At 48.5% G+C, this 12,380-nt stretch overlaps 1 protein-coding gene across 4 annotated transcripts in view; it reads left to right on the top strand.

The window, feature by feature from the left end:
* Window positions 1-1,136: 1,136 nt before the first annotated feature.
* VLDLR (very low density lipoprotein receptor) overlaps window positions 1,137-12,380 on the top strand; it is a 32,191-nt gene continuing 20,947 nt past the window's right edge. Inside the window, exons 1-2 of one of the 4 annotated variants that reach the window (XM_070794592.1) lie at window positions 1,139-1,506; window positions 1,676-1,827. In XM_070794592.1, the coding sequence (XP_070650693.1) occupies window positions 1,746-1,827 (82 nt within the window). In that variant the 5' untranslated portion in view covers window positions 1,139-1,506; window positions 1,676-1,745. Of the gene's footprint in view, window positions 1,828-12,380 lie in introns of all 4 variants that reach the window. The other 3 variants (XM_070794594.1, XM_070794595.1, XM_070794593.1) reach the window with 3 other exon arrangements.

Raw genomic sequence — 12,380 nt, 5'->3', positions numbered from 1 at the left:
CTAGAGAAGAAACCGCTGTGCGGCAAAGAAGACCCAGCACAGCCCCAAATAAATTTGAATATATATATATATATATATATATATATATATATATGTATGTATGTATACACATACACACACACACATATATATATGTATACATACCCTTTATTTAAGAAGGTGAAATAGCTCCGTGTGTCCTCTCGGGCTGATTAGATAGGGACAAGCAGGGGAAATTGAGCAAGAAAACCAAAGTACACAAAAAAAGCCAGTATTGCCAGACACAAAACAGGATTCAATCCTTTACAGAAGTCTTGCCTTTGCTTCCTTTTTTCTTTCCGTAAGCCTTGTAATTGAATGTTGCAAACTATATCAAGAAGAATAAACCTACGGGTTTCCCCTCCCCCAAACAAGAAAAGATTAAGCTTTTAATTACAGGCCTTCCAACTATTATTTGTGCAATTAGCAATTAACTATAATCGTTGATGGGAGAATGGAGAGCTGTACTAGCGTGCAGCTCTCCTCCTCATCCCAGGCTGGGTTATTTTAGTCCCACTCTATTACAGAGGACAAACCACAACCACAAGCACTCTCCTTACACACACGCTCCCACTTAAAGACACACTGAATTTTTTTTTTTTTTCCAAGCAAAAATGGCATCTCAGCGTTCAACTGAGACAAGCGGCCCCAACCCCGCACCAGAGTACCCCAAACGTTTAGATCCACTCCTCTTCATCACTTTGAAATGGAGAGGAGACCCCAGGAAGAAGCTACCTACCAGCCTCCTAGTACCAGCCTCTCTTTGGGGAGCAGGAGAGGGTGGTATAGAGAGATGCTTGTTGCCCCTGGAGGTGCAAGTCCCCCTCCCCGGGCTGTAAGCCCCGTTAGTGAGAAGGCGGTGGCAACAGCCTCAGTAGTTGCATCAGTGCTAACTGCTGCTGCTGCATTTACTGTTGGCGGCTGCCGGGAAGGTACAGTAACGACTGTAGGGAGCGCACAGCTGCGGCGGCAGGTTCCATGGATCAGGAAATTAGGGCAGGCACCGGGGATTGGAGGCGAGGGCGGTGCGCGAGCCAACCAGCGGCCGCCCCGGGCCCCCGTGAGCTCCCGGCGGACGCGCGGAGCAGCCGGGCCCCGGGAGCAGTCCGGGTGGCAGCGGCGGCCGCGGCCACGGCCACTTACGCTCACACCCGCACGCAAACTCACACACACCCCCGGAGCAGGCACCTGCCGGCCGGGAGCTTATAAGAGGAGCGCGTCGAGGGGGAGGAGGGCTGAGGCCGCCGTGCCCGCCCCCCCTTCCCCGCTGACCACTCCCCCTCCTGCCCCCTCCTCGCTCCTCACCCCGCGCTCCAGCCGCCGCCAGTGTGGGTTCTCCGCGGCCGGCTCCGCTCTCTTCTGTCTTCTCCGCTCTTGGCTCCCCACCCCCTCTCCCTTTCTCCCCTCCTCTTCCCTCCGCTCTTCTGCAGCGCCTGCATTATTTTCTGCCCGCGGGCTCGGCTCGCACTGCCGCTGCAGCCCGGGGAGGTGGGTAGGCGGGTGGGTTGGCTGGTGAGGGGGGGCGGAGATCGTGCAAGTTGTAGAGGAGGGGGTGCCCTCTTCTTCTCTGCTCCCTTTCCCCCCCTTTCGAACTCCTTCCCCTCCTCCCCCTTCCCCTCCTCCCTCCCCGCCCCCACCTCCTTCCTCCTTTCCGAAGGGCTGGTAACTTGTTGTGCGGAGCGAGCGGCGGCGGCGGCGGCGGCGGCGGCACCATCCAGGCGGGCACCATGGGCACGTCCGCGCGCTGGGCGCTCTGGCTGCTGCTCGCGCTGTGCTGGGCGCCCCGGGAGAGCGGCGCCACCGGAGCCGGTGAGTGAGGACGCGCCCCTCAGCGGGCTGCCGGGACCCAGCCGGGGCGCCAGGGGGCCCCAAGGCGCGGGTCTCCTTTTGCCCACCTCCCCCCACCCCCCTCCTAGGAGGCGCCTCTCCGCTCTTGTCGCCTTCTCTCTCTCCCTCCCCACCCTGGTGGCGCCTCTGAGCTGTCAGCACCGCGGCTCTTTGGTGCCGGGCTGGTGTGGGGGGGTGGGGGGACAGTGGGGTTTGGGGTGTCCTAACGCCTTTCCCGAACTACTCTTCATTCCCTTCCGCTCTTTCTGCTCAAGCCTCTGCTCTGTCTCGTTTTTCACTCCGCTGGGCCGGGGATGGGTGATGCGGGCTTCTAAGCCATTGAACAATGGTTGTATCTCCTCTGCCAGGCGGAGTGTTAGGAAGGAGGCAGAGGGCCGGGTGGGCCGAGACGTGCGCTGCAGCCCCGGGCACGCTCCTCCGACTTCCAGGGAGGTTGGGAGTGGGCGGCGGATGAGGGAGGGCGCCTCTGGGGACGCGGGGCGCCGGGTGCCGACCCGCGCTGGAGTTCCCAGCGGCGGTGAAGGGGCGTACGTTCGGTGGGCTGCGGCCGAGAGTCTCCGGCGAGCGGCGAGAAGTGCACAGCTTGCGCACCCGGACTGCGACTCCCCAGGCACCGGGCCGCCTCTGGAGTGAGGGTTGGAGGACGAGTGAGGCTTGAAATAGGACTCCCCTCTAGATGTTTCTCCCCTCTCCCCCTTTCCACTCTTCGGGCCGCAATCGTAAACCTCTCAGGTCTCCAGGAGAGCTGAACGGGGGAGGGGAGTGGAACGGAGACTTAATCAGGTTAGTTTGCTGAGCCTCGTTCCCGGTGAGATTTCCTCGAGAGGAATCGAGTCCTAATCTGGCGACTGTAATTAGTCCTCATTCTAAACAATAGATCAGAGGGAATAGCGCGGGAGCTGGGAGAGCTGGTGTACGACTGTGGTTTGCAGGGGGTGGGGGTACTGCTGTCGGGTCCCCAGGGTCTACCGCACTGGGCCTGGAGCCCTGTCCTCAACCACGCTCCCACTTGCGGCCGCGCAACTTTCCCAGGCAGGCTACAGCAAGCCCTTCTGAGAGGATTTGGTGAAAATCCTGGCGGGTCCCCGAAGCGATCTCGACCTCACACCAAGGGGCTGGCTCGCCAGCTCTGGGGAGTTGGGACGGAAAACGGCCCGCGCCCTAAGTACCCACTCCAGAGTCCCTAGCTCCTGTCGCCCGGTGGCTTGGGAGGCCTGCCAGTCTGCAGTCACGAGTCTCCTAAAGAGAGAGCGAACTTTAAAGTGTGTGGTCAAGCAGTCCCTCAAGCAGTACGTGGGGCGGGGGTTGGAGAGAGGGGAGTTGAGTCTCCAAATGCCCCCCTGCCCTTAGGTTCTGACTGTCCCGAGCGTGAGAAGCTGGGACGGGCTTGCCTGCACTCTGCGATTGGCTGGCAGCCGGATCACGTTTAGATTGGTCACGTGACTCCACGGACTGGTAATTTAGCAGCTTGAGAAATGTTATCTTTAAGGGAACGTGAAAAATGGACAGGCTCCAACGGACTGCCCTCTCAAACTCTTTCACTTGCCTGGACTCCTTGAAAAAGGCGTGTGTGTAGTGAAGATGGCCTCTGATGTGTATCCAGACAGAGCTTGGAAAAGCCCTGCTTATGAAAGTTTTCAGACTCTAACATTAATCATTAATGGATGAGCAATACTAACTTCCTAAACGATTTCTCAGAGTAGTGCCATGACTTGCATTACACCTTTCATATCATTTCAAAAGATTAAGATACACCAGAATCTACTGATGGTGCTCCAGGAAGGTGGGAGAGATGATTCATTTTTGCTGTGTGTTCTGTTCATATTCTTTTAAGATATAATAACTTTTCATTGGAGTTTAACCTTATCCTAAAGAATGCTAGGAATTCACCTAAATTGTCAAAGTAAGTTAGTTGAAGCCATATATTCACCTTGTATCAGGTAGGTGAGCATCCCTTTTGCTTCCCTAGGTCACATATGAAATACATGACAAGCCATGAACAGTGGAGAATAGAAGCCCATGCAAAACTTAAATTCTTCAAAGGAAAGGAGACACATCTTTTCTGAACTGGAGGAAATTTGGGGTTGGCTGAGGTAGATATTGACCTGAACTAACCCAGATTGGCTCCTGTCTGAAGTTCAAAGCTCCAAGGCATGTGGGCTGACTTTTTGACCCTGGTCTTCTACAATCTGCCCCAAAATACTCATGATGTGGGTTTAAAATACTCTAGGACAAGGGAGGTGTGCTCAAAGACGTTGGCAAAAAAACTTAAGTTAGGCTAAATAATGAAGTATACCCCATATGGGGAAAAAACCAACCAACCAACCAACCCTGGGAGCTGTAGGACATTTTCCTCCAGCTTAGATAATCAAGATTAGGGTCTGGAGTACCATATATTCATTAAGGCCAGAGCCTAGGAGAACCAAGGTTTTGTGAGAGCTATTCAGATATGACTGCTGCTTAGTCACTTCAGTCATGTCCGACTCTGTGAGACCCCATAGATGGTAGCCCACCAGGCTCCGCCGTCCCCGGGCTAGCTACCAACAAAAGAGCAGATAGAACTTCTGTTGTGGGGAGTGGGTTGGTGAGATTGGAAGTGCCTGAAGGGATAGGAGAACAGAGGGCTGGGGAAAAATAAATCTGACTTACCCAGATAGCACCAAGAGAAGATGTGACAATGACTACAGTCTTCAACTAGATTAGAGTAAGCATGTGAGCAGGGACTCTTTCAAGGAGTGTCACCAGTCAAGCTTTCCTTGGCAGTGACAGCCAGCAGCGGTCTGGAGCAGCATTGTCCCCCAGATCGTCCCACTGCCCACTTCACGTGACATCTAGCTATGTACCTGCCTACCTGCCCTGAGTCATTTTGATTCTTTGCTCAAACTGTTTGAGTCCCTAGGTTCCTAAAGCATGTATATAAAAGGCCAAGTTCAGTAGAGCTGCCAAATATCAGGACATCAGTATAACCATACTGCATATTTTAATTAGCCACCTACATGCTCAAAAGAAGTGCTTCTGCCTTTTTAAAAATCGGATAACCGTAAACTCCATTTCACTTGAGTAATTTTGTTACAATTCTAGAAGAGGTGAAAAATAGTCACAAGCCCCTTCTGTTCCAGGAGGAGTGTCAAACTGATCAAGAGCAAGAACTGTTAGAGCAGAACATGGCCATAAGATTAAGGGAACACATAGCCCTCCAGCTGTATGGCTTCAGGTTTTGATCTTGACACCAGAAGATGTGGAGCACAGTCTAGAAATAATGGAGATTAACTATTTAGACCATTTTCTAGTGCTTACAGAATGTGAATAAAGTCTTTCCTCTCAGTAGAGGGAATAATGATCAAATTTAGGCAGTCACATGTACAATTTCAAGTCATAATTAAATTTACTTTGGATACTGACCTTTCTTTGGAAAACCACCTTCACATACTAGTCTGTGCAAATTAAATCCCTTAAAGGACTATGATAAGGACCATAAGCTTATGATCAAACTTCCTGCCTTAGAAACATTTCTCAGCATGGACTAATATAGCTGCTGTCCAGGTGGTTAGACTCTGAATTGCTTAGTTTGTTCCTGTCTGTGCTTAGGTCACAGCACAGAGACTGCTTTCATGACAAAGAGTCCAAGAATATGTTAGGCAGAGGTGATGGATGAGATGTACCTGATGAGCAGAAGTAAATGGTCCAGGGTAGTTGTGTGACCCATCTAAAGAGTTGTCTGGCTAGGAAATCTGGAAATTGATAGCTTTTCATAGGACTTAAAGGCAGAGAACGCCTGGAGAAGGAAACTGCAACCCACTCCCATATTCTTGTCTGGGAAATCCCATGGACAGAAGAGCCTGGCAGGCTACTGTCCATGGGGTTGCAAAGAGTCAAACATGACTTAGTCGCTAAACAAACAACAAAAGGCAGAGAATGACTTAGTTCTGGGAAAATCTGGCTTTGTAACTGAAAATTATCTCAGTTTCACTCTGTGCATTATTTCAGTCTAAATTGGTGTCTCTTTGCTAAGTTCTTCTGTTGGTTTGCAAGAGAAATTCTAAACATCATTAATACCGCTTAATGATGGTATTGAGCCCCTGGTGGCTTAGACAGTGAAGAGTCTGCCTACAATGCAGGAGACCTGGGTTCGATCCCTGTGTCGGGAAGATCCTCTGAAGAAGGAAATGGCAACCCACTCCAGTATTGTTGCCTGGAGAATCCCATGGACATGGGGTTGCAAAGAGTTGGACGCGACCGAGTGACTTCACTTTCACTGATGGTATTAGATACTGTTAGATACATTATGATGCTTAGATAGACTAGATGCACTGCAGGGACTAAATGAAATCACTTTATGGTGATACCATAAAGTTAGCACACTTTCCTCTTCATGTGAAGTTTCCTGAAAAAGTTTGGGCCTGTTGGCTAATTGTGGACTCTAAATTAATAAGAGAATGCCTGCTGGATGCTGTGAGAGTAAATACAGAGATGTGGCTAGAAATGGCTTACGCTTTGCTTAAAGAGCCTTTGCCCACTTTGTACTTTAAAAATGCTACATGGGTAGGTGGAGCAGGGAAAGGGTATTCATGGCCCTGTATTTAAAGAGATAACTTTGGGGACAGAACTGTAAGATAGGACCACTGGCTAGAGTGGTTGACCTTGCCACCCACTTGGGTCATCTGAGTTGGCGTTACTGCCCGGTTGCCTTTATATATTTTGATGTGGTGACTGTGGTAGCGAGTGGGGTGGGGTATCTGGTGGGACCTGCAATTTGCCAAGCAAGGGAGATGATAAAAACCTTGGTGATAGACATTTGGAAATTAAATACTTCATGTTATAATTCTTCCCCCAGATACCATGAGTAAATATGGTTTCTGTTTTATAGACCGCCTCTCATCTTTAGTTTTCTTAAGACACCTTACCAAGGTCTGAGTTATTAACTGATCTGTAGATTCACTAAGTAGGGGTAGATTGATGCCAGCCTTCTTTGTCCATCTGCTCAAAACCACATGACCTCCATTTATTGAGTGCCCACCATATGCCATATAGCACCAGACATAGGGGACACAATGACCAAGGAGTTGGGCTCCTCTTTCATTAGTGGGGAAGTCAAACCAGGAAATTCGTGATCCAAAGACAGCCTGGATAGAAGCTCTGGATGGGAGCAAGCAGACCCAGTGGTTAAGACTTAATCATAAAAGAGGCAGGTAACAGCTGAGAATTGCTGGAGGTCCCACACATCATGTGGGCCACAGCTTATGAAATTTCTCAGAAACTACCAAAAACTTAGACTCTCATTCCATCCCTGCAGATGATCCTACAAAGGTGATAGGACTCCACTGACAGTGTATGCCTGCCAGCATTACCAAAGAATGCTAAAATCTGTCAGAGATAAAAATCCCTGAAATTTCTAACAGTGCGCTGCTGCTAACTTTCCCTGCACGCTGTGTTGGAACCTCTCTGCTCACATGGAAATGAGGCTGGTGTACCTACCCTGACACATTCATTCTGCTGATGCTGCATGATTAAGTATCATGAAAATGAAGTGAAAGTATTCTTGTAGGGAACTGTGGCCTTTGAAATCTAAGAGTCTTTCAGAGTATTCTAACTAGTAAAACAACTGCTCACACTTGGTTTCAAGCTCAGAAAACCTGGAAAGAATGCTCTGGGTAGGGGGAGAAGTCTGTAGTTCAGACCAGTTTCATTAGTGAACTAATAAATCAGCAGATGTGTCAGGGAATACCCACTAGTGCCTAAAGAATCTTTCGATGTCAGGCACCAGTTCCCAAGATACAAAGACACCTTGCAGGCCCTGCCTTGAGGGATCTCCATCCGTAGAGATGGAAACAGGTAGGTGAGTACATCCCAGTATGTGAGAGCTATGTGACAGGCACAGGAGATGATGAGAAAGCAGCCAAACCACCCCCAAGTTGGTCAGCAAAAGACTTGTAGATATCATTCAAGGATGACATTTGAGTGGGGTGGTAAGCAAGATGGAAAAGCTGGGGAAAATGGATAGGGAACCAGACTCAATCCTAGAGCCATGGAGAAGCCTGCCAGTGATCCCATCCCTGGCATTCCAGGCCTTCCTCGGCTGCCTGATTCACCATTTTGATATGAAGAGAAAGCATGGCAGCCTGGAGGCAGAGGAACAGGAGATCAATTTAGATTAGGCAAGAGCCTGGACACACCTAGGGCTTGATGGCAGAATACCAGGGGAGAAGGATCTGGGCTCCTTATTGAACTACTGATTTAGAGTAAGCAGTGGGTCAATCAGAGATGGGGCACAGGAGGAGGGGAAGACGGATTTTTAGAAGAACCTCTTCATTGCACATGCCTTCATGGTATCTGGGTAGACTTTACCTAATAGCATAAAGGCTTTACGTCAGGGATGACATCATAATGTCTGCTGTTAGATTGACTGTTGTCACGTATGCCCACCTAGTGATGTGCATAAGGGCTTATGGGGTGGGTACTGTAGAGTACAACACTGAGAACGAAGTGGTCGAAGTAGTCACTGGCTCGTGGGTAGAATCTTAGCCTCCTGACCTTCCCGCAGTGGTTTCAAAGTGTGGTCAGGAACCAGCAGCATCAACATCCTCTGGGAACTCAACAGAAATGCAAACTCAGGCTCCACACTAGACCTCCTAAACCAGAATCTCTGGTGTGGGGGCGCATGCTGTTTTAACAAGTCCTCTGCAGTCTTCTGATACCAACTTGACCTTGAGAAACACTGACTTTTCCCACCCACAAAATGAATAACTTCCTAAATGTATCAGGAAGGCCTTTGCTCATTCTAGACCAGAAATCCAAGCACTGTGGTTCTCTAGGAAAAGACCTGGAGATACTGAGGCAGCATTTTTTTTTTTTGTAATCAAAACAGGGAAAGAAGCGAGGGCTCTGTCTCAACTATAAGGCTGTGTTAGGATAGGGTCAGCCTGACAAGTGATACTACCTCATTCTGGATTAATTTAAACTGACGCTACTATCCAGATCACAAGTCAGCAGAATATTCTGGAAGGAAGTGGTCCCGGTCAGGTGCGCTCTTTGGTATGCATGCTCAGTCACATGGTATCTGGAGCCAGACTACCCAAGTTCAAATTCTAGTTCTGCCCAAGGTGATCTTGGCAAGTACTGTCCTTCCCTTTTCTAAACAGCTTCCCTGATGTGTAAAAGGGGAATGGTAGTTTTGACAGTGTAGTATTGGAGAGCTAAATCAACTGAAAGAGTGAGGTCTTAGAGTAGTGTTTGGCTAACAGTAAAAAAAAAAAAAAAAAAAAATTAAGTTATTTATCCATGATTCTCAAGATCATCTTAATCCACTGTAAACAGGGAAACTGACAATTGAACTGTAGGACTGAGTGAATCAGAAGGATTAACCTAATTCTTTCACAGTGTTGGAAATGGCAACCCACTCCAGTATTCTTGCCTGGAGAATCCTGTGGATGGAAGAGCCTGCTGGGCTACAGTCCACGGGGTCGCAAAGAGTCAGACACGACTGAGCGAGTTCACTTCCTGATTCTCAGAGACTGACTTAAAGGCCAAAATACAGCTCAGACCCTCTTTCTCAGTTCTTCTTACTAACCCTGGAGGAAAACTTCTTTGCTGACTTGGAAAGCTACTTGTCCTAAAATGAGTTTTAGCCTAAGAATAGAAAGATTGGCGTTCAAGTGGCAAGCGGTAGAAGTGAGCTCGACTAAAAATAAATGCCCTTGGCGGCCCCAGAAGTGCCAAAACAAATGGACTGAAGAAATCCCAGGGGATGATAACACCGTGTGCTCAGCAACGGGAGGCGTGTGAGAGATGGGAACATGTGGCCCTGCTAGTTCCAGCAGTGCGGCAGCCGCAGCCCCTCTGTACAAAGTGAAGTTCTTGTCTGAGCCTGACACAGAAACATCTCTTTGTTGTGGGCATTTCTTTTGGACTGCTCCTGCAAAGGTGCCACTCGGAGCCCTGCAGAGAACTCTGGCCCATTTGGAAGGCTTGGCATTTACTGTAAGATCTATACAGTTTTTTTTCCCCAAAGCTTATGTACTGCTCTTCCATATTAACCCTTGCAGGGACAATTAGACAACAATAGCAGGCTGCCTGTTAAATGCATGAAAACCCCTGAGTTTCTTGGAGCCAGTGAAATGCCAGCATATCTGGGTAACAACGTTACCTATTTAGGTAATAAGCAAGGCTCCCGTTTGTCGAGTCTGTTATCAACCGTGTGACATAACCAAGGGAATCGTCAGTGTTTCTGGGCATTCAGTCATTACAAATGTCAACAGCCTTATGGATGACTAGGTTCAAGTGACTTCCAACCCCCTGGCCCAGAGGCAGGGGTATTCACCCTAAGTATTAGAGCTGAAAGGAGACCCAGGTCTAGTCCAGCTGTTTGATTTCTTAAAGCTGTAGGACCCTTCCAAATTCTTACACAAAATTTCAATGTTGAAAAGAAATACTGGTTGAAACAGAGACAGAACACCCAGGTTCCCTGCTGTCATAGCCTTTCCCCTGACTTCAGCCACCTCAGTGCTGCAGAAGCATTCCCGTGAACCCTGTGACTTTGAAGAACCCACTAAAAATCCCATTTATTCTGACTTTTCACCTTTCTGAGCAAATAGACCCTGAACTAGAGAATGCCTAGCGCTTCAACTTATAACTTTTTTTTTTTTTTTTTTTTTGAGGCATCATTGGCTTTAGCTTAGCCTAAGCATTAAAAGGACCTTGGGTGTCGACGATTTCGAGCTCACCCTGTTCCCTTTATGAAAGTATAATACTGAACTGGAAACTTAACTGTCATGGCTGGAAATAGACTACAAGGCCACAATCCTGTAATCCCCCAAAGCTTTGCAAACCAAAAGCTTCTTAACTCATTTGGTGCTTCCAGTTCTCCTGGAGCTCTGCACGGCAGCATTCCTAGGTAGGCACCACAGGTGTAAAGGGAGAATCTTCTTGGAACCTGGACAGAAAACCCACTGTGCTGCAACCAGGTGGCTGAGCTGTCCCCCCACACTGCCCCCACCCTGCACAATGCAGGGAATTAAACGGAACCAGGAACTAGGAAGCCCTGTCAGAAAAGGCAATGGCACCCCACTGCAGTACTCTTGCCTGGAAAATCCCATGGACGGAGGAGCCTGGTAGGCTGCCGTCCATGAGGTCACTAAGAGTCGGACACGACTGAGTGACTTCACTTTCACTTTTCACTTTCATGCATTGGAGAAGGAAATGGCAACCCAGTCCAGCGTTCTTGCCTGGAGAATCCCAGGGATGGGGGAGCCTGGTGGGAGGCCGTCTACCGGGTCACACAGAGTTGGACACAACTGAAGCAACTTAGCAGCAGCAGCACCAGCAGGGAGCCCTGTGGCTCAAACAGTAAAGAATCTGCCTGCAATGCAGGATACCTGGGTTTGATCTCTGGATCGGGAAGATCTCCTGGAGAAGGAAATGGCAACCCACTCCAGGATTCTTGCCTGGAAAATCCCATGGACAGAGGAGCCTGGGGGCCTACAGTCCATGGGGTCATGAAGCGTTGGACACTGAGCGACTAACACACTAACACAAACACAGGGAACCCTGTCTGCCCAGGAGCAATCTCCCAAAACAAAGTGCTTAGGAAACAAGAAACTGAGGCATGGCCATGGAGCTTAGCATCTCTCTTCTCCTCTCTTTAAAGAAAGGACCCTTTATAAAGTCAACTAGCTTTACCCAGCCCCACCCCAACCCTGCTGCTCTTTTAAACAAGCAGGGATGGCTGGTTAGTAGCATACTCCACTCCAACCCCATTATTTACCGTTCTTGATGGAGAGCCGTGTGTGCTGTGGTAAAACATAGCTTTATGACCATTGGGCAGAAGCTTGGGTGAAGTGGAAACATCTAAGATAAGAAAAGGTAGAAATTTTTTGTCTAAAGATACTGGAATAAACACTAAGAAAATGCCTGTGTCTGTCCTGAGTCCACTCAACAGCCACTCTTGAGGCAGCATTGGTGGGGTTTTAGCCCAGGATTTGTTACTGTTGATGACTTGTGTGTTACAGTTACATTCAGAGAGCCTCCTTAAGGTGACAGTGGACTGAACACCAGCCTTAGACTATTGTGTGCCCATCTTTAATCTCAGAGCAGCTGGAGTGTCTATAAAATCTGTAGCTTCAAGACTCATTTTTAAAGAGATCTGCCAGGTACCTAACCCTGAAGTGGAAAACCATTATCTATTGTCTACTTTAAAGTCCTGTCCAAGTCAGATTATATGGTTAAGTTTTCCATGTTTTTTGCCTCTCATTTTGACCAAACAGCTTTTGGTAACAAAAGCCTTTTGAAAAGGTATTTTGACTTTTCTGTCATATATGTATATTTCTGTTTTCTGACTATAAATTGTTATTTTTTTTAACTTTTAAAATAAAGTACTCAAAGTAGATTCTTGCCATTCCCACAATCTTCAGAGGTAGTATGGATAAAGCACTGTAGCCAATGGGCCCTGGTTCAGATACCCCCCAGCATTTAGCTTCAGTCCCTGGTTGGGGAACATTCAAATGAATAAATAACAAAAA

The sequence above is a fragment of the Bos indicus genome, chromosome 8 (assembly GCF_029378745.1).
Source record: "Bos indicus isolate NIAB-ARS_2022 breed Sahiwal x Tharparkar chromosome 8, NIAB-ARS_B.indTharparkar_mat_pri_1.0, whole genome shotgun sequence".
In the NCBI taxonomy this organism is placed as follows: Eukaryota; Metazoa; Chordata; class Mammalia; order Artiodactyla; family Bovidae; genus Bos; species Bos indicus.
The sequence above is the reverse complement of the archived record's forward strand: the minus strand, read 5'-3'. Positions and strand labels throughout refer to the sequence as shown.